The 26,409-nt window shown below is 40.3% G+C and overlaps 2 protein-coding genes across 5 annotated transcripts in view; one reads left to right on the top strand and one right to left on the bottom strand.

The window, feature by feature from the left end:
• TYW3 (tRNA-yW synthesizing protein 3 homolog) overlaps nucleotides 1-17,814 on the bottom strand; it is a 25,059-nt gene extending 7,245 nt beyond the window's left edge. Inside the window, exons 1-5 of one of the 3 annotated variants that reach the window (XM_004369064.2) lie at nucleotides 17,555-17,814; nucleotides 13,784-13,864; nucleotides 12,002-12,100; nucleotides 5,976-6,047; nucleotides 3,508-3,641 (exon numbers count right to left, since the gene is read on the bottom strand). In XM_004369064.2, the coding sequence (XP_004369121.1) occupies nucleotides 3,508-3,641; nucleotides 5,976-6,047; nucleotides 12,002-12,100; nucleotides 13,784-13,864; nucleotides 17,555-17,728 (560 nt within the window). In that variant the 5' untranslated portion in view covers nucleotides 17,729-17,814. The remainder of the gene's footprint in view (nucleotides 1-3,507; nucleotides 3,642-5,975; nucleotides 6,048-12,001; nucleotides 12,101-13,783; nucleotides 13,865-17,554) is intronic. The other 2 variants (XM_023731113.1, XM_023731117.1) reach the window with 2 other exon arrangements.
• Nucleotides 17,815-17,847: 33 nt separating this feature from the next.
• CRYZ (crystallin zeta) overlaps nucleotides 17,848-26,409 on the top strand; it is a 36,228-nt gene continuing 27,666 nt past the window's right edge. Inside the window, exons 1-2 of one of the 2 annotated variants that reach the window (XM_023731106.1) lie at nucleotides 17,848-17,975; nucleotides 25,585-25,701. In XM_023731106.1, coding sequence (XP_023586874.1) covers nucleotides 25,591-25,701 — 111 coding nt within the window. In that variant the 5' untranslated portion in view covers nucleotides 17,848-17,975; nucleotides 25,585-25,590. Of the gene's footprint in view, nucleotides 17,976-20,072; nucleotides 20,163-25,584; nucleotides 25,702-26,409 lie in introns of those variants that run through there. The other variant, XM_004369137.2, reaches the window with a different exon arrangement.

The raw sequence follows: 26,409 nt of genomic DNA, 5'->3' as shown, positions 1-26,409 counted from the left end.
AGGCAAGACGATACCAAGTAATGGTAGACTGCTTCAAACTTAGAAAGATAAGGGTAAAATTCATGGTAACCACAAAGAAAGTTAACATACTCATAAAAATAAAGAGGAAAAACATAAAGTCTCAGCAAAAACAAAAGAAATGAAAAAAAAATCCAAACAAAAATCAACCACTGGAAATATATTCCAAATACTTTTTCTTTCAGATATCCTTTATTCTTACAACAAGAATAGTATTCGGCCCTTTTCTTCTATATTTCATTTAACATTTTTCTTATTACACAACTGGTGAAAAGAAGAATATAACTAATTTCATTCTACTCATAGTCAAATGGTGGTTTCATCTGACCCAAGTCCTAACCTTTTATTAATAGATACAAAGATAGGCTTCTTCTTTTTTAATTGGTAAATAGATCTCCAAACTCATATTTTTCACCTGGAAATCACTATGTATGAAATTATCTTACTAAGCGTGGTGTGAGTTCCTGTCTCCAAAATCAAGCTCCAGATCAGCTGTTCATAAAGAAGTCTGCTACTTGTAGGTCTTGTCTTGCCCAGCTCCAGAAAACAACAGGATCCCAGCCTGAAGTGATACTGAGAAGCGTCTTCCCACAAGAAGTGGGCTTTAGAATTGTTTTTCACAGACAATACTGTTATGGATTGAATTGTGTGCCCCAAAAGATGTACTGAAGTCCTAACCAGTGTACCTGTAAATGTGACTTTGTTTGGAAGTAGGGATTTTCTTTTGCTATGTTAATGAGACCATATCACAGTTGGGTGGGCCCTAAACCTAATCACTTCTTAAATGATGTCTTATAAAAAGAGCAGACCAGACACAGAGACACACATACAGGGGGAAGAGAGATGCCATGTGAGGATCGTCTACAAGCAAAGCAACACTGAAGGTTGCTGGCAGTCTCCAGAAACTATGAGAGAGGCCCACAGAAGGAATTGACAAGTTCAAGACCCTGATTTGGACTTTTAGCCTCCAGAATTGTGAGACAATAAATTTTTGTTCTTTAAAGGCACCCACTTGTGCTATTTCTGTATGGCAGCACTAGTAAACCAAGACAAAGACTTTTCTTTTATTAAAAACAGTTTCTCTTAACTTCAATTTTTGCATTCCCAGTTAAAATATTTGTTGTTGAAATGTTATTTTACTCATTAGGATTTTGACCTTTTAAAATTCTCTTTTTATAGATATTTGAATTGTGAAACTTTGGTCCTACAACAAACCAATTTTAGTACTAAATGTCTGATTGCAGAACCCATCACCTTCAGTGTTTTATTACTTTTTCTTTTTTTTTAAACCAGAAGAGCAGTTCTTTCTTGGCATTTGGCTGAATGTGCAGCTGCTCCGAAAGGAGCTCTGGATCTGCCCACACGTTCTGAATTCACATGTAATCTTCTAATCAGCATCTTAAGACACTTCCTACTCTTCTTTAATTTTTCCCTCATTTTATATGATGAGCGTGGCTCTCTTGATAGCAGCATGCAGGCTATAATCTCAAAACATATTTTTGAGTCAACGGAGTTAAAGCATAATTTGACTTTATAGCTGGTGAACGTGGCTCAATTAACTTCACCAGGTGTATAGCTGATCATGGGCTATATTTATAATCTTGTTGAAATTCAAGTAAGGAAACAGAAAACTGATTTGCTACCTCCTATATTCTAGCGAACAGTCTCACTGGATTAGTATCTACCAAATGAAGTAAACTTTTGGAATAGTACCAATAAGTACCCACATATAGTTCAAACTCTGCAGTTTGGTAGGGTGGCTGGGTGCTCTTCAGTTGCTTACTTGAAATTATAACTTTAGTTAGAATGTTTGCTCTGCAGCCAGGTAACCTCTCAGCTTTTCTCAACAAGGGTTCTGTTAGAGAATTAAGCCCTAATGCCCACTGTATGTAATAAATTAATTTCTCTCCAGTGTATCTAGAATAGTATAAGTTTCATACCATCCTTGAAAGAATTGAGAAAACAGTCACTTGAATAATTTTGTGGATTCTGTGGGTCAAATGAGAAACCCCAGATGTGAAAGGCTGAATGGTGGTACTGGTGTAGTTACAGGTTTATTTCCCACGTGAGTCAATAAGGAGGAGGAGGGCTATTGTAGCCTGAGTCCATGACATGGCAGGAACAGGATCAGCTGTGATACATATGCTACCTAATGTATACTAATAATTATTTCTCCAAGTTAGAGATGAGAAAAATGAAGCCAAGCAAGTTGAGTAACTTGTGATGGAACCGGGATTTGAACCCAGTTCTTCCTCTGGAGTCGAGTTCTACCTCGTACTACCATGCTACACTGCTACCAGTTGCATTCTTGGCCTTACTGCTTCAAAAAATGTTCCGTGCATTAACGAATTTTAAGCAGGAGAATTAAGCAATAGGATTTATTTGCATTTTACAAACATCATTCTGAGGTGATATGGAGAATGGCTTAGCAGTGAGACATACTAGCAGCTTTCTACCATGAGACGAGACCAGCTAATGAAGCTATTGCAATGGTCTTGAATGAAGGAAGAACCAGTCAGGATGGAGAGAAAAGAATGACACAAGAAGTGTTTAGGCAATGATTGCCTGGGTTTGATATGGCCAACGGGGTGGGGAGGAGGGAAAAAGAAAATTAAAAATGACATCAAATTGGCAGTCACTTTTCGAATAACTCAGAAATGTACACCCTGCTGATGGTACTTCTGTGATGTTATCTTCATATACGAACGGCAGCATACTATTTGTTTTTTTAAATCAAAAACTCTATTTTTAGGAAAAAGTTGGAGAAGAAAGTAATGTAAGAGTTTTATCTAGCAGGTTATATTTAAGAACTAGACAAGTTTACAAAAATGTGAGTTGACAGCCACAATCCTTCCTACTGAACAACTATGGCAATTCTAGATCTAATCCATGACAAGTTGTGGGTACTGAACTAGCCAGAGGTGTAAAACTAAATTTAATCAGGCTGTTCCCTTCAAAAGGGACCTGGCTCTGTTGGAGAGTCTAGGTAACCTCTGATGGATCACACCCAGGGTTGTGTGCACCTCTGTCCTGGATGCCTTCAAGTTGACTCTCTTACCTGAATGATTACAATTCTCTCCTCAATGCTGACTGCTGACAGTCATGTGGCCCACCATCCTCCACAGAACCTCCGCTTATGCTCCACTTGGTGCCTATTACAGCCTAGCCTACTCACACCTATTACTTTGATCATCTTCTTATTGTTCATAAGGCTAGACATAGATAAGCAGTCGGGAATATAAACTGTAGATGGTGTGTATTAATATTTCCAAAGATGACCTAAGAATATAAGGATACCCATTGCCGTCAAGTCGATTCTGACTCATAGTGACCCTATAGACAGAGGACAACTGCCCTATAAGGTTTCCAAGGAGTGGCTGGTGGATTCGAACTGCTGACCTTTTGGTTAGCAGCCGAGCTCCTACCCACTGAGCCACTAGGGCTCCAAGAAGAATATAAGAATAACATGGAAATATCCAATCAATATACCTTTCAATTCTCTTCTTATTCTCCTCCATTTTTTGATTTGCTATATTTAAGAGGAAGTCAATATATTCCTCTGTCACCATCAGTTTTCCGTTGTGGCTTAATGGAACTTCTAAGCTATGTGTACTCCGGACAGCCTACAAAGGAAAAACAATTTAGATATGAAGACTTATATACTAGAGACACCAGAAATAACTAAAGAAAGTCCCAGTCAGGACTGTGCTTGAACATAGTTTAGTTCCATTACAGCATTTAAGTTTGTGCTTTGATATAATTTAGCTGAACACAGTTGAATCAAAGGAGATTAAACAGACTTTCCCATCATATAGTCATTTCTAAAGAAAGGCACTCTATACATTGCTTGTCAGAGGAGCAGATAAAATCAAAGAACCCAATAACAGTTTCAATCTTAGTGCAGCTTAGAAAGCTTTAATACACAATTTAAAGAAAAGAAATAAATGAAACCTCAACAGAAGCCTCAATGGAAAATCGAAATGCACTGGATGCCAAAGAGTCTCTCAGTGCTACAAATAAGTGTTACAAGTGTTACAACAATAAACCATGCCTCCTCTATCACACAAAGTGGCTGCTTTCTTGATGCTTTAGGGTTGTCAAACTTTGCAACCCTGTTGATCTAACAGTGAATATGTTCCAAGGAGATCCAAATACTGGATAAAGGTTAAGAACAACAACTACAAACACTATTACAAGGGAAAAAAAGTCATTCAGTGAAACTTTACTGAGCATCTTCAATGTTCTAGGCCCCATGTAAGGTACAAGGATATGGAATGAATATAGCATGTTCTCTACACTTAAGAGCTCACACTTTAGAACAGGAAATAAACAGGTAAACAAAGAATTACAATACAACATAGGTGTTATGACAGAGGAAAGGCACGTATACACGTGCGCACGTGCACGCACACACACACACAATGCTAAGGAAGCAAGAAGGGGAGCAACTGAGTCTGAGGACTTGGCTTTATGGGAAAAGCAGCATTTGAGTTGGAATTTTAAAGGGTAAGTGTTAAATTCACCAGATGTAAAGGAGGGAGAGGGTGAGAAGAGCATTCTACTCAGAGGAACAACAGATCTGTAGGTATGCAGACACAAAAGGGCATGACACGTTTGGGAAACAACTAACAGTTCTATATGACTGGAGCATGAGCTGCACCAGGAAGACTAACAGGAGATGAGCATAAACAGGTAAGGTCTTGAATATCAGGGAAAATATTTGAAGACCCTGATTTGTCAAAAGTGGAATTCTGAGAGTAAGGGTGGAAGAGAAGACCAAGAGCAGAAAGATGAGTCAGGTGGCAATTATACAGATTCAGGTGAGGGAACATGAGGGCTGAAGTAAGGGCAGTGATAGCATGGAGAAGTCATGTCAGGTGTGGGAAATGAGAGGTAGGAACGACATGACCTGTAAAGGAACATGGAAGATGAAAAAGAGGAAGGTGAAAGAATGGCTCTGTTCTTGCTTGGGCCACCAGATATAATGGTGGTGCTACTGAGTGAGATGGGGACACAATTCAGTACCATGGGCCTTGGTTTACTATGCAGTCCTGTTTTACAGGTGTCTTCTTTTGTAAGCCACCTAACATTCCATTTGTTAAAAATAGTTAGAAGATAGGAGAATCCAGGCAGCTAGAATACAGGGCAATCTGAAGTAGTTTAAAAAACAAGCAATACAGGTCACGCCAAATAGTCGAACAGTAAATACCACAAGGGATCAGAATAGGGCAAAATCACTACAGGTTGGCCTGGCCAAGGAAGGACTCAGGAAAGATGTCAGACTCAAAAGGGATCTTATAGATCATCTAGTCTAGATGTTGGCAAACTTTTTCTGTAAAAGGACAGATAGGAAATATCTCCGTGTGTGCCACACTGTATCTGTTGCAACTACTTAACTCTGCCAATGTAACACAAAAGCAACCTCAGACACTCCTTAAACAAATGAGTAAACTGAATTTGGTCCCCCTATAAACTGGATTTGGTCTTAGGAGAAATGGTTTGCTGATATCACTAAGGAAATTCAGACCCTGAGGGATTAAGGAACTTGCCCAGGTTCATATCGCAGACCTGTGATCCAGCGTCAGAGCAGAGGTCTTTCGGCTCCATCTTTCCACTACATCATGATGCTTGGATTGGGTTGTGACTACTCAGGAGGAGGAGGATACAGTAGAGTGAGGCAGACGCCCTCAAGGGCTAGCATTTAGGACCAATCAGGTTAAGAGTGGAGGGGAGTACTATAAAACAAGTCCTCAAAGGTAAATCTACCAACTCTGGACCTTGCCTCATAGGAAAGAGTAAGTTACTGAAGGTTTTGAGCAAGGGAATGGCAAGAAGATTTGAGTACTGAGTCAGAGGAGACTAAAGGCACGAGTCTGATGAGAAGTCTAATTAGAAGGTTATTCTAATTCAGATCACTTCACACCCAAAGAATTGCTTTTTGCCAAATGGTCCCTTACCATCATAGTCTTTCCTTTCTTTCCCACTGTTATGCCAGAGTTCCTGAAACCAGAAGCTACGGCTGCTGAATGCTGTAAGAAAAGAAAACTTGTTCACTTCTGATAACCTGGCTAATTAGATACTCTGTTTAGCTCCACAAACTGCAGAAACATACAGAACTTCAAATCTTATTAAGGGTGTTTTCTGCTAACCAATAAACTGTGCTTAAAAGTGACTTTGCTCTTATTTTTATTAGAAATATTGACCCTTTGAAAGTGTCACTTAGAAACAGTAAAACTAGAATTCAGTAAAACACAGGAACGTCTGCCTAATAATTTTCTGTAAGGCAGAAAATTAACACATAATAATCATTCCTGAAACAGTATTGTATAAAGGTAAACAAAAAACAAACACACAAAAAATTTTCCCTTAAAGTGAGTGAAATTTTATTTTTCCTCCTGTAGAAGTGAAACCTTACTCATAGTAGGCTTGAGTTTTGGGTTGGTAATAGTTAAGAGAAGGAGCCCTGGGGGTGCAATGGTTAAAAGCTTGGCTGCTAACAGAAAGGTTGGCAGTCTGAACCCACCCAGTGGCTCTGCGGGAGAAAGGTCTGGTGATCTGCTTCTGTAGAGATTACAGCCAAGAAAACCCTATGGGGCAATTCTACCCTGTCAAATGGGGTGCTATGAGTCAAAATCAACTCCATGACACTCAGTAACAATAATGGTTAAGGGCACATCTGTGGAGCCAGGCTGCTTTATTTGTATTCTTGCTCTGCTTCTTTAGCAGCTGTGGAACTTTGGGCAAGTTATTTAACCTCTATGCCTGGTTTCCTCATGAGTAACAGTATCAACTTAAAAGGGCATTGAGAGAATTAACTGGAATAATTCATGTAAAGCATTTATCTTGGTGTCTGGTAAATAAGACTCCATAAATATAAGCTATTATTATTATCATTATAAGAACTGGTGGGAGAGTTATGCTGCTTTATTTATTGAGGGCCCTGATGACAATCGATACATGAATAAATGAAATATAGCATGAATGTATAAGAGCCACTATAAGTAAGGACAGAGATTGTAGTGCCTTTCTCTAAAAAAATTTGTTGAAATAATAAGAAAAGTAGATAAAGAAAAAAAGTCTGAACTTATACGATGGCTTTGTAAATCATTTTGCTTTGTTGTTGTTGTTAGGTGCTGTCGAGTTGGTTCCAGCTCGTATCGACTGTGATAGTTGTGTGTCGGCTTGGCTGGGCCATGATTCTGTTTTGGCAGTCATGTCATGCTGTGGTCACTTCCCTGTTGAGATCTGATATTTGATCACCCCCATGATGGGATCTGCTGTTAGTAGTCAATCGGTTGAAGGGGAGTTTCTTTGGGTGTGTGGCCTGCATTGGATGTGGCTGGACATTCTCACAGGGCTCAGGGCTTTTGCTTGTTCTGGATCCGGCAGCTGGCTCCTGTTCATCTGACCTCCGGTTTTGGGGACTTGAGCTAGCAGCTTACCTGTGGTTTTGCCTGCCGATCTTGAGATTCGTCGATCTTGGCAGCCTCTGAGCAAGAGCCTTGCTCCCCCACCTGCTGATTGTGGGTTCGTCAGCCCCTGCGGCTACGTGAATCAGGAGAAGCCTCTATCCTGACCCCTGGACTTGGGACGTTACAGACTTTAAAACAGCGTGAGCCATTTCCTTGATATAAATCTCTATATGTATGTATTTATACACTTTACTAGTTTTGCTTCTCTAGAGAACCCAGCCTAAGACACCACCAACTCTATGTACAACAGAATGAACAACTGCCTGGTCATGCGCCACCCTCAGTCTTTGCCATGTTTGAGCTCATTGCTGCAGTCGCTGTGTCAATCCATCTCATTGAGAGTCTTCTTTTTTCGCTGACTCTCTGCTTTACCAAGCATAATGTCCTTTCCAAGGAACTAGTCCCTCCTAATAACATGTCCAAAATATGTGAGATGAAGTCTCGTATCCTTGCTTCTAAGGAGCATTCTGGCCATACTTCTTCCAAGACAGATTTGTTCGTTCTTCTGGCAGTCCATGATATATTCAATATTCTTCACCAACACCATAATTCAAAGCCGTCAATTCTTCTTTGATCTTCCTTATTCACTGTCTAGCTTTCGCATGCACATGAGGCAACTGAAAATACCATGGGTTCAGTCAGGCGCACCTTAGTCCTCAAAGTCACGTCTTTGTTTAACACTTTAAAGAAGTCGTTTTGCAGCAGATTTGCCCACTGTAATACGTCATTTGATTTCTTGAATGCTGCTTCCATGGGTGTTGACTGTGGATCCAAGTAAAATGAAATCCTTGACAACTTCAATGCTTTCTGCATTTATCATGATGTTGCTCATGGGTCCAGTTGTGAGGATTTTTGCTTTCTTTATGTTGAGGTGTAATCCATACTGAAGGCTGCAGACTTTGATCTTTATCAGTAAGTGCTTCAAGTCCTCTTCGCTTTCAGCAAGCAAGGTTGTTTTACTTTACTAACCTCTAAATGTCAGACCTAGGGCTCAAATGTGTATCTATTTCTTTTCTCTAGCTCACTGTTTCTCACCTAGGCTGATTTTGCCCTCCAGGGGACACTGGAAATGTCTGGTGACATTTTTGGTTGCCACAAGTGTGGTGGTGGTGAAGCAGAACTACTAGAATCTAGTAAGGTAGAGGCCAGGGATGCTGCTTAACATCTTACAATGCACAGGACAGCCCCTACCACAAAGACTTATTCAGCCTAAAATGTCAACAGTGCCTCAGTTGAGAAACCTTGCTCTAGCAACATGCTCTCCTTACAAGACTCTATCCAGTTCCCTGGTTTAATGCTGATGGCTCCCATTTCCAGTCCAGACCTCTACCCTGAAATTACCTTTCTTAAACCTATCTCTCTCACCATCTTTCTATTCTCAGTAAATGATACCCAACTGCTCAAACTCCACACTTAAACGTTAGCCTTGATTCTTTCTACTCCATCTCCCACATGCAATTCCTACAGATTCTACCTCCAAAATACACCTCAAATTCATCCACTTCTCTTCATATCCACTGGCCCTTGCCCCTCTCACTTGTACTTCTACAAGAGCATCCCAACTGGAGTTTCTGCTTTCCCTCTTGCTCCCCGCTCCAATCCATTCTTGATAGACCAGCCAGAGATACAATTCAAACTCTAAACCATGGCTTATAATGCTCTATTTAACCTGGCCTCTACCTTCTTCTCCAACCTCATCTGGCTTCCCTTCTGTTGATAATTCTAAACCCTTTCCTGCACCAACCTTTTTATGTTTGCAGTTCTCTCTGTCCAGACTACTATTCCCCTGTCTGTTTTCTTTTTATTCCTCTTGTTTCTGTTTAAATTCTATCTCCTCAAAGAGGCCTTCTCTAATCACCCCTTTAAAATGCTCCCCTTTCCCTTACTCTCTAGAAGAGTGTCCTGCTTAACTTCTTCATAGCACTTGTCATGTCAGAAATTTTGTGTGTTTACCTACTTACTGTTGGTCTCTCTCCTGTAGAATATAAAAGCTACTTAAAGGCAGACTCTTATCTTTTTCTACTTTTCCCTAGTACCTAGAAGACTGTCTGGCACACTGTCAAGAAAAAGCTGTGAATGGGTGAAATTTCCAGTCTCTTCAATTCCACTGCAATTTGCTCCCCCAAACATTAGATTTCCACCGAAGCTTTGGCCCAGAAGAAGAACAGGGCCAAGTCAATTCAGGATTAGCAAACAGAATAAGACATGGGCATAGAAACAGGTATATTTTGGAGGTAGAGTCCATAGGAATTGGATGTGGGGGATGGAGTAGAATCAAGGCTAACTTTTAAGTTTGGAGTTTGAGCAATTGGGTACCATTTACTGAGAATAGAAAGACTGGTGACAGAAATAGGTTTACGAAAGATAGAATCAGTTTCAGGGTAGAGGTCTGGACTGGAAATGGGAGCCATCAACATATATGCTGTATTTAAACCAGGGAACTGGATAGAATCTTAAAAGGAGAGCATGTTGCTAGAACAAAGTTTCTCAACCTGGAGCCCTCGTGGCACAGTGGTTAAGCGTTTGGCTGCTAACCAAAAGGTTGGTAGTACGAATCCACTAGTCGCTCCTTGGAACCCCTTTGGGGTAGTTCTACTCTGTCCTATAGGGTCGCTACGAGTCAGAATCAACTAGTCAGCAACAGGTTTGGATTTTTTGGTTTATGGAAACAGGAGAGGTTTGAGCAGCAACAATGATGTGATCTAGTATAACTAGAGGCTAAAATAAAGTTAGATCAAAGCTCAGGGGTGAAACAGGGGCTGGGGACATTAACCACTGAATTCTTAAACACTGTTTTGGAGTATATCTCTAAATGCTGGTGCTCCTCAGGCTCCCTACTCTTCCTTTGACACTCTCTCCACAGGAGATTTTATTTAGTATTCACGACTTTAAATACGACCTGCGTATTGATGTGTCCCCAATCTGTACCTTCAGTCCAGACTGCTCCTCTGAGTTCCAGACTTCCGCCCGACTGCCGACTTGTAATTTTCATTGAGATGTCTTATAGACATTTCATACTTAACATGGGACTCAAATTTTGATTTTCACTTCAACTTCCAGCCTTTTCCATTTCAGTAAAGGATACTACCCTATATCCAGGTGCTCAAGCCAGAACCTAAGGAATCATCTTCTATCCCTTTTTGCCCTCCTCTGTCTGTCCTTTCCCAGGCAACCTCATAGTGTCTGTTGATTCAAGCTCTAAAGTATGTTTTGAATCTACCATCTTCTCACCTTCTTCGGTGCTATCAGACCTCAGATCACTGCAACTGACTCCTAACTGATATCCCTCCACTTACTCCACTCCTTGGAGCAAGACTGAGTTTTTCAGGACACAGATCTGATCAATCCACCTCCCCACCCTACTAAATAACTATTCCTTCAATAACTTTTCCTTGCACTCAGAAAGTAAGCCACATTCCTTATCCTAGCCTAAAACTTGCTGTCGATCTCGACTCATGGAGACCCCATGTGTCAGAGTAGAACATGCACCAGAGGGTTTTCAGTGCCTGATTTTTTTGGAAGTAGATTGCCAGGCCTTTCTTCCGAGGCAACTCTGGTTGGACTTGAACCTCCCGTCTTCTGGCTAGCAGCTGAGTGTATTAACTGTTTGCAGCACCCGGGGACTCTCTAAATGACTTGGCCCCAGCCTCTCTCACCTCTTTTCTGCTCTCCCCTCCAGACTCACTATCTTTTCTGTTCTGTGGAGACACCATGCTCTTCCTTGCTTCAGAAACTTTATATATTATTTTCCGTTTGCCTGGCATGTTCATTTTCCCAGTTACATGCCTACTCTTTCTGTTCCTTTAAAGTCTCAGCTTAACGATACCTCCTCAGAGAAGCCTTTCCTAAAGTGGGCCTCCCTTTATGCTATTCTCTCTTAGGTTTTTTCCCCTTAGAACATTTTGTAGGTTGCAGTTATTTTATTTGCCTGTTCACTTGTTTATTTTTGTCTGTCTCCCCACTTTGAGGGAAGAATCAAGAGTGTCACTATCTTGTTGATCACTGTACCCCAGTCCCTGCCAATAGGATCCAATAGGTTTTTACTGATGGAATACTCATGATGCAATTTAATTTTATATATAAGCATACAAAAAGTATAAACATTAACAAGGAGAAAAAAATAGAGAACTAAGACTTCACAAATTTTATGTAAAACTCATTTAAGTGATGAGAAAAATGAAATAGTACTTAAAACATTTAATTTTACATGTAGCTCCATGGTATTTTTTCTAAGAACTCAGCAAGCAAAAGCAAAATGTACAGTGTTGAAATTCATAAATTGAAGGTTAAAGAAGAAAACAAGAACCACAATTGGATGTTATATTTTGCTAGTAATTATTAGGTACTCTTTTTTCCTAATTCTAAAATTAGATTGATAAGACAGATGAATAAATAATTAAAAAACCAGCTGAATAAACTAATGTCACATTAATTTTTTGAGAGGAGATTTAAAGCTTAAAATTAAATTTACCCACATCCTTATACATTCAAGTATAATTACAGAATTTTACCAGAAGCTGTGCATCCTTCAGTTGTCGACATTGCACATGAAGAATAAATGGTTCAAATTTCAAAATGGCATCACCATTCGCTTTCTTCAGAGCTACAATCTGAATAAATGAAAAGTCTTAACATCAAATAGAATTCTATGATCCTATTCTTTGGTGACCCTTTACAGCACATAACTTCAGTATTTTCTAGAAACATTCAGACTCACTTAGCATAATTTTTCTCCAGTAACTTTTCACTCTGCTCTCTTGGTCCTCTTTCTCCAAACCTTTTAAATCTGTTTTTCTTAAAAGAGCTGACTTCTGTTTCTCTCATAAATCTTCTGTGTCATTCTTTTCATATGTATCTGTATGCTGAAAAAGGAAACTACTACTCTATTTAATTCCATAATAAATTTTTTTAAAGGAATTCAAAAGAAAAAAAAAAAAAATCCATTGTCCTAGCGACCCTATAGGACATAGCAGAATTGCTCCATCGGGCTTCCAAGGAGCGGCTGGTGGATTTGAAGAAATAGGATATGTAAAAACCGTACTAGAAGGACTGTTCATTGATAGATTAAGATATATACACCTGTATTATTATGTCTGAGCTAGAATTTATATAGGACAGTTGTTATTTCTGTCTGTCTAGCATCTTGGAGCAGTATCCCCTGTCCTTTACACCATTTGATTCTGTCAGGACTGTCAATCCCCACCCTGTCACTCATCACTCTCCCACCATAATATCAGCGATGGCAAGTGACCTATGTCTGATTGATCATATCCCATTCCAAAAATAATTGATCTAAGGTAGAGAAAAACCTATTCCAAGCAGGACCCATCAAATACATGAATCCTAGGGAAAACACTTTTTTTCTACTGGGGTTGCTGGCAGCTATCTTTCTTGCCACAAAGAAAATCATCTGCAACAGAAGAGAGTAAGGGAAAACATGCAAAAGAACCAGTGGCCAAAGATGAAGCTGGAGTGAATCCTCTGAGAGAACATTCCAGTACCTGACCTAGTTAATGATTGACAGCAGCTCTACCCCTGTCCTTTCCAGTTAAACAAATGACCTTTTTTGCTTAAAACAGTTAAAATTTGATTTCTAAATTCACTGGGAATTTAAAGTGCCTGACTAAGGAAACTTACATAAACTCATCTAAACGTTTTAATTTAGGAAACTAAATAACCTAGCACAGATTAGAAGGTTTTCAAGAAGTAGTCCAGGTTAATGATGTGTGATTTATTTACATCAGTGATGCTAACAATGTATAGATAGTGCTAATCACTTTCCCCTGTCCACCCCGTCCCCTCCTTCTATAATTTGTCCCAGGTTAGAGTTATCAAATGGCAGAACTAAAATTCAAAATTAGGATCCAATAACCATGAACTTTCTGCTGTGCACAAAATGATGTGGTTTTTTGAGCAGTAGCAAGTAATGCTTCAATACATATATATACATACACATTTTTATCTCCTGTAATCCAAATGGAAACCCTGGTGGTGTAGTGGTTAAGAGCTACAACTGCTAACCAAAAGGTTTGCAGTTCAAATCCACCAGCTGCTGCTTGGAAACCCTGTGGGGAGTTCTACTCTGTCATAGGGTCCCTATGAGTCAGAAGCAACTTGACGGCAACTGGTTTGGTTTTTTTGGTTTTGATGATCCAAAAAAGACATTTTAATGAATGCTCTCTAGGCTTTATAATCTTAAACAGTTATAATTACGCACATAAGTCACTTTGAGTTTTCTAATTTTTTCATATGTATTTAAAAGTTTATTTCTAAACATATATATAAAAACTTACCACATCATCTTTTATACAAGGTTTGTGTGTGACCAGTAGCCAACAACAGTTTTGTTTCTGAACTTCAAAACCATTTACACCCTAAAATAACAAACAATATAATGTAATACAATAATATTTACAAAAATAATAAGCACAATGCATACTATATGGCAGGCATTCTTAAATTAACAATTCCAAGTGGTGATTTTAAGTATTACTGAGAACAATTCAATAGCTTTTTGGGTAAAATTAACCCAAAACAAAAATGAACTCAAATAACATGAGATAGAAAGAAAATAATTTGTTAAGGTATTTAATACGTTCTGAGATATAGTCATGACTTTGTCAGGAGAAAAGAGATTACAAGTGACTGTATACAAGCAGCCCCGAGTTGTACTACAGCTGTTTTATTTGGCTAGCATAGTATTAAAAAGAAAGAAAATTTTGAATTTTTTGTTGTATGACAGCACTGTCCCAATCCTACACCAGACTTACCACTTTTTACTGAAACTCGTGCTGTTCCTTGGTCTCACAAAGCATGAGTTTATGACTAATGGATTAGACCTGATATGTACTTTCAAAGGGCAGAGCTAGGACTGTAAGGTCAAAATTTCAAGGAGGCAAATGTTTTAGCATAGAATTTATCTATCAATTGGACAAATGTTTGTTCAGTTCTATTAGGTTCTTTGGAGTCCCTGAGCAGTGCAAACGGTTAACGTGCTCACTGTGAAAGGGTGGAGGTTCGCGTCCACCCACAGGCACGCTGGAAAAAAGGCCTGGCAATCTACTTCTGAAAAATCAGCCATTGAAAACTCTTTGGAGCATACACATGAGGTCACCATGAGTTGGAACTGATTCTCTGGCAACTGGTTATTAGGTACTCTGGGTATACAGATTCTACCCTCAAGGGCAATGGAAGAACCCACACGAACAGTTATCACTATACTTGTACAAAGTAACTATTTACACAATGGGTCCACAGATGTTATATCTGGCCTTGAAACCCAGAAGAGCTATGTTAGTCCTGGATAACTGGTTTCTTTTTATGGTATGACTTCTGTTACTTATATATCTGTCCTACAGCTCACTGCTCTAAATCTCAGAGCCAAACGTGTGACCACAACCAGCAAGTTTACAGGATCTAATGGCATGTTTTGGGAACTAATGACATTGCTGGCTTCATCTTATCTAAATTCTCTTTACCCAGATTTCCCCACTTTTTGTTTTTCTTCTTGTATTGCCTTTTTGTAAGCTGCTCCAAATCCTTCCTGATATAAGACAGAATAAAAAGAAGTAAGTATAATACAAGGTAAAAAAGCAGCAGCCATTATTTCCAGGTGGGTGAAAGGTTTCAGCATAGGGAAGTGACATGCACAGACTTGCGTTTAGGAAGGTGAATCTCTTAACAGTGTGTAACATGGTTTGGAGTAGAAAGAATGGTAGTCCTATGACTTGTTAGGAAACCAGAGTGAAAATCCACGTGAGATGGAAAGGACGGTGGAAACGGGAGGAGAGACAGCCTGAGTGCCAGTGCTCAGAAGGCAATTAAAAAAACCAAACCAAACCTGTTGCCGTCCAGTCGATTCCGACTAATAGTGACCCTATAGGATAGAGCAGAACTGCCCCACAGTGTTTCCAAGGAGCAGCTGGTGGATTCGAACTGATGACCTTTTGGTTAGCAGCTGAGCCACTGCACCACCAGGGCTCCCAGAAGGCAATGGAAGCAATATAAAAATGGTCAGGGCCTGCTAACCTGGGAGACGAGGAGTCTAAGTAATGAATCTATGAATGTGCTGTCTTCCATGCTCTAAACACTAAAATTAATTTGCTAAGAACTTTTATAGTGCACTCAACATGGCTAGGCACAACACTAAAAGTTTCAAAAGCATTGCCCTATTTCTTCCACAGAAAATCCCTATGGGGCAGATAGTTTTATTATGCTCAGCTATGGCCAATAATTTCAATACCTGGTGTGGAATTTAAGCAGTCTCTTTCCAAAGCCTGAGGGCTTGACCACTGTCTCTAAAACTTTACTTTATATTTGCTTTACATTTGCTTTTGAGTTGATCCAGACTCATGGCAATCCCATGTGTATGCTCCATAGGATAGTCTATGGCTGATTTTTCAGAAGTAGACGGCGCCTGTGGGTAGACTAGAATTTCCAACTTTTCTGTTAGCAGTGGAGCCCGTTAACCAGAGTGTTAACCATTTGTACCACCCAGGCTTCTTCTTCTTGTCTCTTTGTGTTGTTGTTAGTTGCCTTCTAACTCACGGTAACTCCATGAGTTGTTGCTTAACCAAACCCAAACTCCATTGTCATGGAGTTGATCCCGACTCACAGTGACCCTAAAACAGAGTAGAATTCACCACAGGGTTTCCAAGGAGTGGCTGGTGGATTCGAACTGTCAACCTTTTGGTTAGCCACCCAACTCTTAACCACTGCACCATGAGGGTCCTGTGCTGTTGCTCAGTGTAACAGAAAAACTACCAGAACTGTGATAGAGTAAGCCACTAGGGAAAAGTGAACTCTCAACCCTGTGAGACAGGCAGTCTCAGAGCTCAGCCTTTCTAGAAGACAACTGCTCTGGCTTATCCTCCTACACCAAGCAGAATAGGCTTCTGAAATCGTCCTTGACAAGATAACCACAGAATGGCCATAGCTGGCCTCAACTGGTTTTAGCAGGTTTTCAATGCCATCTTGGCACTTTAAGTGACCTATTAGTTCAATCAGTGCAAAATACATATAAGCACCCTGCCTCTGGGTGGAGAATTAACATGCTAATTAAGGAAAACTGACCTCTTCCTCTATGTCTAAAGTAGAACAGATAGTCATCCCCTTGCCTAAAGAAAACACATAGTCATCCCCTTGTCTAAAGAAACTGCACGGACATCCCCAATCTGTGGATGCCAGCACGAAGGTTGATCCTGAATATTCATAATAAATTTACATTTCCTTATCTGCTCTCTGCAAAAGCCGGCCTCCCAAGCTGCCTGCAATCTTGTAGGCAGCAATCACAACTATTCCTTTCCTTGCGCAATGAAATAAAGCCCACCTCGGTCTCTTGTTTATTGGCTGTGACAGTCTCGAGGAGCAAAACCTGGGGTTTCCACCTGGCAGCACCTGGCGGTGTTCAATCAGGTAATGACAATAATTTGGCAGAGCAACTGAAGAGAGGACTCCAGCATACCATCCCTCGCCAGGCTAGAAAGTCTTTAAATTCCTTTAGTGCTCAAAAAAGAAGCCCTTGTAATGCAATGGTTAAGCCCTGGGCTGTTAAACAAAAGGTCGGCGGTTGGAACCGTCACCAGTAGCTTCTCAGGAGATGTGGCAGTCGGCTTCCATAAAGATTACAACCTTGGAAACCCTATGGAGCAGTTCTACTGTGTCCTGTAGGGTAACTACGAGTCAGAATCGAAAGGACCACAATGCGTGTGTTTTTTTTTGGCGGGGGTGGTGGGGGGGTTAGTACTCAGAAAATCAAATTCTCCAATCCTTGCTACTCAAGATAGTCCTGAGGCAAGCAATTTCGCCATTACTTGATAATTGTTAGAATCTAGGGCCCCACCGTAGACATACAGAGTAATATCTATTTTAAAAGATCCTCAGGATTAGCCACGTTGAAGTTTTATAATCACAGGTCTAATTCACCCTCCACGTCTCACAGATAAACCAAGACCATCTGCCAGAGATAAACACAGGCTGGGTTGGGGCGTTACACTGGGTGGGCATCGGGCTCGAAATGTGACCGACTAGGGGGTAAGCACTAGAAGTGCACAAAGGGGCCTCACCCCGTCTAAGAGGAGGATGCGGCCAGCGCAGGAGCTGGTAGTGAAAAACTGATCTCGCGTGTTCAGCAGCTGCACAAGCTCTACCACGTCCTCGTCCACACTACCCTTCCGGCTGAGGTCCGCTTTGCCCAGAAACTGCGCCTTCGACCTCCTGAATTCTGCACTGCGATCCATGAGGTTCGGAGGGATTTACTCTGAACGTTCCCCGTTTACCTTAGCCGCTCCCCTCCTTGGGGGCCGCCATATTGAAACGAGCGGTGCCTGGAAGGTCCAAACTTCCTCGTCGTCGTCGTCTTCCAGGGGTGGGGAGAGGCGGGCCGGCGGGAGGAGCTTGCGAACGTTGCAGCCAGTTGGGCTCCAACCCTTTTTCTGTGGAATCTGAGGAGTCTTCGAAGATTTTAATTCCCCATTCTAGAGTCGGGTAAGTGGTCTAAAAAAGTCCCTTTTGTTGTCCAGACAGCCGATCCCCCCGTAGCTCGTCGAAATTGAACCGAGCTTGGTTTTGGATATGTTTTGTCCCTGCTCTCTGCCCTTCCCGAAAACTAGTAAATAAGGAGCCAGTGGCCGAAGCCCTGGCAACGTTGTTCCGTTTTTGCCATCCTGGGGCCACGAATTCCTCATTCGTAAATCACCTGGGGAGTTTAACCTGCTGGTTCTGGACTTTTTCTGTAGGATCTGCGTTTCGGCTATCGTTGAGGCGCCTGTTTGCACTTCCCCTCACCCAGCGATTTGATTTTCCCTGCGGCCTGTGCCCTGAGGTTAGGGATTCCTGCAGCTTTTCGCCTCCTGAGCCCCCTGCCCACAGTCTAGCTGTAGGAGCGGATTTCTTTGAGGTCTCTGCACTGCAGGTTTCCCGGAGCTTTTTCCGCCCTACCTTCCTCCAGCTTTGTGATCAGAGCTACAGTCTTAGTTTTGGAGAGAATTGTGTAGTTTTTTCTCTCTTTCTCAGTAGTATTTATTTATTTTTTAAATAATTTTTTTAAATTGTACTTTAGATGAAGGTTTACAGAACACATAGTTTCTGATTAAACAGTCAGTACACATGTTATTATATGACATTGGTTAACAACTCCACCGACATGTCAACACTCTCCCTTCTCGACCTTGGAGGACTTTTTTTTTTTTGGTGAAAATATACATAGCCAAAGTCACACCATTTCAAAAGTTTTTACATGTACAATTCAGTGACATGGATTACATTCTTCCAGTTGAGCTGCTATTCTCACTATCCTTTTCCACATTATTCCATCACCATTATCTTCAACTCACTGCCCCCTAGGCTTTCCATCAAACCTTTTGAGTTGCTGTTGTCAATTTGATCTCACATAGATAATTCTTTTTTTTTTTTTTGTAACTTAGATGAAGGTTTACAGAACAAATAGTTTCTCGTTAAACAGTACACATATTGCCGTATGACAATGGTTAACAGCCCCATGACATGTCAACACTGTCCCTTCTCAACATTGGGTTCCCTATCACCGGCTTTCCTGTCCCCTCCTGCCTTCTGGTCGTTGTCCCTGGACTGCTGTGCCTCATTAGTCCTGTTTTGTTTTATGAGGCTGTCCAATACCCGGCTGACCGGTGAACCTCAGGATGACTTCACCACTGAGCTAAATGGGTGTCCAGGGGCCATACTCTTGGGGTTTCTCCAGTCTGTCAGGCCAGTAAATCTGGTCTTTTTTTGTGAGTTAGAATTTTGTTCTACATCCTTCTCCAGCTCTGTCCAGGACCCTCTATTGTGATCCCGGTCAGAGCAGTCCGTGGTAGTAGCCTGGCACCATGTAGCTGTACTGGACTCAGTCTTGTGGAGGCCATGGTAGCTGTGGTCCATTAGTCCTTTGGACTGATCTTTCCCTTGTATCCTGTTCTCTTCAATCTCCCTTGCTCCCGAAGGGGTGAGACTGGTAGAGTATCTTAGATGGCTGCTCACAGGCTTTTAATACCCAAGACACTACTCACCAAGGTAGAATGTAGGACATTTTCTTTATAAACTGTGTTATGCCGATTGAGCCAGATGATCCCCAGGACCATGGCCCCCACAGCCCTCTGCCCAGCAGTTCAGTCCCTCAGGGAGTTTGGATGTGTCTATGGAGCTTCCATGACCTTTCCTTGTACAAGTTGGGGTGGCTTCCCCAGTATTGTGTACTGTCTTACCCTTCACCAAAGTTAAGAGAATTGTGTAGTTTTATTGACCTTTTCCTCCTGGGTTCCCTACCTCGAATAATCTTCAAAGGAAAAAAAAAAAATTACAAAACACCCAACACATTGTTGAATGTTTACATAGTTCCTCGAGAAAGCTCATCTCAGTGACCAGGGAAGGTGTATTAATGATTTAAGTCACCCAAAGGCTAAAGGAGTCCTGGTGGTGCAGTGGTTAAGTCTTCAGCCGAAAGTTGGCGGTGTGACTTGAACCCCCCAGCAGCTCTGCTGAGAAAAGACCTGGTGATCTGTTTTCTATGGGTCATTTCTACTTTGTCATATAGGGTCGCTGTGACTCAGAATCCATTGACTGCACCTAACAACAAGAACAAAGGCTGAAGTTTGGACTGCTTACCCACAGCTGGTGGAAAAGGCAGTGTGGTTGTCCCTGAAGCCACTGTGAGGCTCTGTGAGTGTTTGGACCTTGCACTTGCAAGTTTAACAGCAAATCTCATGGACTCTGCTCCCCCAACGCTGACATGCCCTCTACCCCCAGATCTGACCAGCAGAGAACCAAGGCATTTAGACTTTTCTTTTCAGACCCCTCTTCCCTTTATCAGAAGTGGATACTAATTAAGGTTCAGATGCTCGAAGTAACCTGACAAGGTCACACAGCCAGGAAGAAAACACATCGGCCGCTTTAAAATTTTTTATTTTTTTTTTTACATTTCTGGGTTAATAATAAATAATATGCTTACAAGAGTCATTTTTGATGAACAATAGCCCATTTTGTAACAACTGATGCCATTTACTTCTGTGTTTTGAGTTGTTTTTGTTTTTTTAAGTCAGTCTTATCTAATTTTACTTCTGTTCTTATCTCATAACGTGCCTTTGCTCTGGGTTTGTGAATTGACCCGCTTATTCTATGTTAAAATATATTTCTAACATCTTTTCTATACCACTAATTTTCACCTAAACGAAATGGCTTCAGGCATAAAGTTTGTACTTGATAAGTAGAAGAACCCATTTGAAGTACAACAAGTGATGTGACAGGCCTGCTTACTGAAAATGATTTTGTCTGAATAATAGAGTTCCTAATAAAAACTCCCTTTCATTGAGGGCTTGCTGCATTCTAGGCATGCTATGAATGAACACTTTACACGTCCTGTTGCAATTATACTTCACAAGAATGCTGTGCTAGGGAGTATTATTCCCATTTTACAGTAAGGAAGTTCTTAGGTCTTATCATGTCCTTTGTATCTTTAGTGGAACCCCTGACTTATGGGCATTTGACAAATGTCAAACTAAGATACCTCAATTGTAAAATAATTGTGATCCTACCTGCAGATTTGTTTAATTTCATCTTTCTAGCTCAGTCTGTCTCACTATTATCATTATAAAGTATCTTTCTAAGCAATTAAGTTTCTCAGAATATAGGGTCCTCTTAATTAAGGGTCCTCTATTCCAGTATTTCCGTGGTTAAGCGTTTGGCTGCTAACCAAAAGGTCGGCAGTTCAAATCCACCAGCTGCTCCTTGGAGACCCTATGGGGCAGTTCTACTCTGTCTAGTATTTGTCGCTGTGAGTCGGAATCAACTTGATGGCAACGGGTTTGGGTTTTGTTTATTCCAATATTTCCAAGGGTGAAATGAAGAAAAGATTCATACAGTAAGGGAAAAAGATTAGCTAACAACATTTAAGATATAGGACTTGGGTTCTAGCTTTGCTTCTGTATGACCCTGGCAAGTCACTTAACCTCTTGCTGTTTGTTTTCTTATCCCTAAAATGGATGGTGGTTTCATTTTTACTTCTGTGTAAAATAAGTTGGTGGTTATAATAACTATTGCTTCTCTACCTGTTGTGAAAATAGTTATATCAATGGAGGTGAAGGACTAGTGCTTTTTAGAAGAAATCAAGTATTACAGGGGCTTAAGAATTACAATGGCTAATAGTAGGTGTCCCGTTATTTTATCGTTTTTATAATTCCCTTTGACATAGCGTCTATATGATCAAGCAGATGATGGTCCTATGGGTAGTTGAGGGGCTTCAAGGACCATGAATGCAGATTAGAGCCTGATCAACCATAGTGGCAAAGGTTCAGTGGGAAATAGATCACCATAAGGAAAGTAGAGACAGTGCTGTCCAGGTCGTGCCCTGTCTCCATATAGGCTCCATAGGGTAGGGTGGTAAGATGGTAGTTCTTCTAAACTCAGTTTAAGGATGCGTCTCTTCCTTAAACTTTATTTCTTTTATCTGTCATAGCAGATGCCAGAATGTAGGGGAAAAAAAAAATGTTAGATACAAGATACACAGCCTATTTCAGGGTAGTTTGCTATTATTATTACTACTTTTTTTTTTTTTTTGAGGATTATAGTGATGCCTTTTGATATAAAGATGAACACAAGTGTTAGATCCCTGGGTGGTGCAGACGGGTTAAGTGCTCAACTGTTAGCCGAGAGGTGGTGGTTCGAACCTACCCAGAGGCACCTCGAAAGACAGGCCTGGTGATCTGCTTCTGAAAGGTCACAGCCTTGAAAACCCTGTGGAGCAGTTCTACTCTGCACACACGGGGTCAGCATGAGTTGGAGTTGACTCTACAGCAATTAACAACAACAGGCAGATATTGGAAGTTCCTGAGCAGTGCAGACGATTAAGTACTCGACTACTAACCATAAGGTTGGCAGTCTGAACCCACTCAGAAGTGCCTTGGAAAAAAGACCTGGTGATCTGCTTCCGAAAGGTCACAGCTTTGAAAACCCCACGGAGCAGTTCTACTCTACAACACATGGGGTCGCTATGAGTTGACTTGACAGCAACTGGTTAGGCAGATACTGAAAGTGTAAAAAGAGCTAAGTACTTCATATGATATGTGTATATGTATGTGTGTGTGAGAGAGAGAGAGTATGAGCAATAAAAGCTAAAGGCAGGGGTGGAGGCTGCTTTCTTTTTGTTCTTTGTGCTCTCTGGGTTTAGCACAGTGCCTTGAGTACCGAACCAAAAAACCAAACCCATTAACTGTCGAGTCGATTCCAACTCATCTGGACCCTATAGGACAGAGTAGAACTGTCCCATAGGGTTTCCAAGGAGTGGCTGGTGAATTCGAAGTAACCTTTTGGTTAGTAGCCTTAGCACTTAACCACTGTGCCACAGTCTAGATAATCATTTAAACACAACATTACGCAATACCAAACACTGGTTATTCATTCAACATGCATTTTTTAAACATCAGCTGTACTCAGGTTGATGCTATGCCTTGAATACAGTTGATATCTAAAAAATTCATGTTGAAAGAGTAACAACCAATGTTTGGTATTACCTAATGTTATGTTTAAATGATTATCTAGACTGTGACCTCTGAGGGCAAGGGCTTGTTTTTATGACCAGGTTCTGTAAATATTGTCAAATTAAATTGAAGATAATTGTAGAATTATAGAATAGAGTGTATTTTTATGAACAAGGAATTGGAAAGGACAAAATAGATGGGAAAGGAATAATGATATTTATCATTTACAGGAGCAGATACTTGCCACATTCTTGGTGCTTGGTGCTTGGTGCTTGTCTTGTCGCCAGCATAGTAACCCTGACTGGCATCCCAGTTTTCAGATGAGAAAACTGAAGCTCAAAAAGGTTGATGACTTTGCCCCAGGCCACGTAGCTGCTAGTAAGTGATAGAGCTGGGATTCAAACCTAGAGCTGCTGGATTCCAAAGCGCACACTCTTTCTATAACACCATGCTGAAGACAAAAAAAAGTGAGAGTGTGGGGAGATGTGTGTCCTTATTTCCAGGATGGAAAGGTCTGATCTGAGTAACCTTTCCTTTTTCTGTTTTATCGTTTCGCTTGTCTAAGAATTTCCCAGCTTGGGTAAAAACCCAAATAGAAGAACCATAGTCAGATTGCTCGGCAGGCGATGAAGTAGACTGTCTTTTCCCAGTCCTGTCTTCTGACACAAGTTTCTTACCCACAGTGACTGCCAAGCTGCTCTGTATGGTGCAGTTTGGTTTATGCCCTCTGCCTGCTTCTGTCCCTTTCTGCTCCAGGACTGCCTTCAACTGTTAGAAAATTCACTTTTTCCTTTGTGCTAGGCACTATATTAAATTGATTTTAAATAGAGTTTTTAAAAGACACAAATTTTTGATTAATGATATTAATAACTTTCTATTATTAATACCTTCAAAACGTTTTTAATTCTCCCCCTGTACATGGAATATGTTATAACCAGCTTGGGCACTGCTCTGAGTAGCCCTATGCTGAGCTCCAATACAATAAAGTCTGAATTCTTTCATTTCAAGCCCTAGTTTCTGCAACTCTTTCTGATGTTTAAGCTGCTCGTGGTTGGTGAATATGATTATTCCAGAAGGTAGCAAAGCTGTTTTAGGTGGTGGCAGAGTCTAATAATATTTGATGTGGTTAATTTCAAGAAATTATGATAACCCATGAATAAAATTATGGAGATATAGTTTGTCAAAATCCTTTCATTACATCTCTATTGGTATAGAATTTTCTTAAGTTATGTAATTTTATATACAAGTGTTCCTTGCCTTTCCTTAGAGCTTATTTTAATTCTGCATTTTCTTGTCATTTTAATATCAACAGCGATAGAACAGAAAGGCTAGCACAACCTTGTAATTTATAAAAGATTACATATACAACGCAGTGTTTTTAGTTTTTAATGTATTTTCCCCTTCGTTAAACTGAATAAACTACATAAAACCAACTGTTTCAACATGGATACATCTCAAAAATTAAATTCTAAGAGGAAGAAGCAACTAAGAATTAAATAAAGTATGATCCAATCAAAATAAAATTTGAAAACATGCAAAACAATAGCTCATATATTGTTAATGAATGAATACACGTGTAACCCATATCCACTGCCATTGAATCAATTCCAGCTCATAGCGACCTTATAGGACAGGGCAGAACCTGCCCCATAGTGTTTCCGAGGCAGTAATCCTTACAGAAGCAGATTGCCACATCTTTCTTCAGAGGAGCAGCTGGTGAGTTCCAACTGCCAACCTTTCGGTTAACAGTCAAGGCTTAATCACTATGCCAACAGGGGTCCTTGTGTACACATATAGTAATGGTATAACAACATACCTGTGAATAACAAGCACTGAATTAATGGTAATCACCTTTTAAAAGGATGGGACAGAAAGGGCTTTGGGGATGGGTGTAAACCAACCCATTGCTGTCGAGTCAATTCCTACTCATAGTGACCCTATAGGACAGAATAGAACTGCCCCATAGGGTTTCTAAGACTGCCATATTTACGGAAGCCGATTGCTATGTCTTTCTCCCATGGAGTGGCTGGTGGGTTCGAATTGCCAACCTTTTGGTTAATAGCCAAACACTTAACCACTGCACCACCAGGGCTCCTTGGGGATGGGTATTGAGGGCTTCGATTATATCTATGATGTTTTAGATTTTTTAAATATTAAGATTTGTTAAAGCTGGGTGGAATGTAAACATGTTTATTTTATTATTCTTTACATTTCTTTCCATATTTAAAATATTTAATAATCTTACAAAAGGAGGTCTTTTTATCTAATATTAATATAACTTATTAGCTCCTGAAATTTCTAAGATATTGCAGCTGAAGCTTACACTAAAGGATACTTAAGATATAGTATGTCTATCCAGATGTTTTTGTTTGCATGTTTGATTCCTTTGTTGAAGGCACTGAATCCCTACAGGACTAGTATGAAGTATTTTGCTTTGTAGCTGAAGGATTTGTAAGATGAAAGATCTTTAAACATGAAATGAGATCAGTAGAAGGCCCATGGTTTAAATTGTTGTTTGAAAAATTATTTGATCTCTCCCCTCCGGGGGAAAAAACATAGTGATAGTCTAGATACAATATGACAGTACATTGATTTTTTTTTGTATCTAGATCGCCATGGCAACTGGACAGAAGTTGATGAGAGCTGTTAGAGTTTTTGAGTTTGGTGGACCAGAAGTGCTGAAACTCCAGTCGGATGTTGCACGACCAATTCCAAAAAACCATCAGGTGGAAATAATTACACTGAGCGTGAATCTCTAGCTCATATATTGAGTTCAATAAATGTAGACTCAATGACTTTTAAAGACATTGAATTAGGACAAAGTTTACACCGTTTATGTGTATGAACTCTGACAGTTAGTACAATTCCAACAATTAGTAACAAGTATGAAAACCTCTGGTTATAAGAAAATTTTGGAAGTCGAGAATCATTGATGCAATGCAGTAATTGGATTTTTTTGAAGGGGTCATAAGTAGTTTTGAACAAGTTATTCTGTTACAGACTTATAGCATTTATGCCCAGTGGGGAAACAAATTTTCTTCTGTACACAAGCTTTTTCATATATGATTTAATAGAATGTAAGTGTAGACTTTAATTATGTGATGACTTTAACAATATACTTTTGATTCAAAATTATGTATTTTTTTATTACTGTGCCTTCCATGGTTCCCAAGTCTAATTTCCTTAGCAAGTATTATAAAAGTTTTTACAATTTGGCTGTCTTTGTAGATTTATTTGTTACCGCTGCCTCTCAGTAGAGGTGTTGTAACAACATCAAGCTTTATCTGGTTTCCCAAAGGAGCCTTTTCAGTCCTTCCGTCTTTCCACATACTATCCCTTTTACCTGCAGTGTCCTTTTCCTTCCATTCCTGGAGAATTTCTACTCATCCTTTGAGGCTTAGCTTAAATACCACTTCCTTTATGAGGCTTTTCCT

Source organism: Trichechus manatus, unplaced genomic scaffold, assembly GCF_000243295.1.
Source record: "Trichechus manatus latirostris isolate Lorelei unplaced genomic scaffold, TriManLat1.0 scaffold00003, whole genome shotgun sequence".
In the NCBI taxonomy this organism is placed as follows: Eukaryota; Metazoa; Chordata; class Mammalia; order Sirenia; family Trichechidae; genus Trichechus; species Trichechus manatus.
The sequence above is the reverse complement of the archived record's forward strand: the minus strand, read 5'-3'. Positions and strand labels throughout refer to the sequence as shown.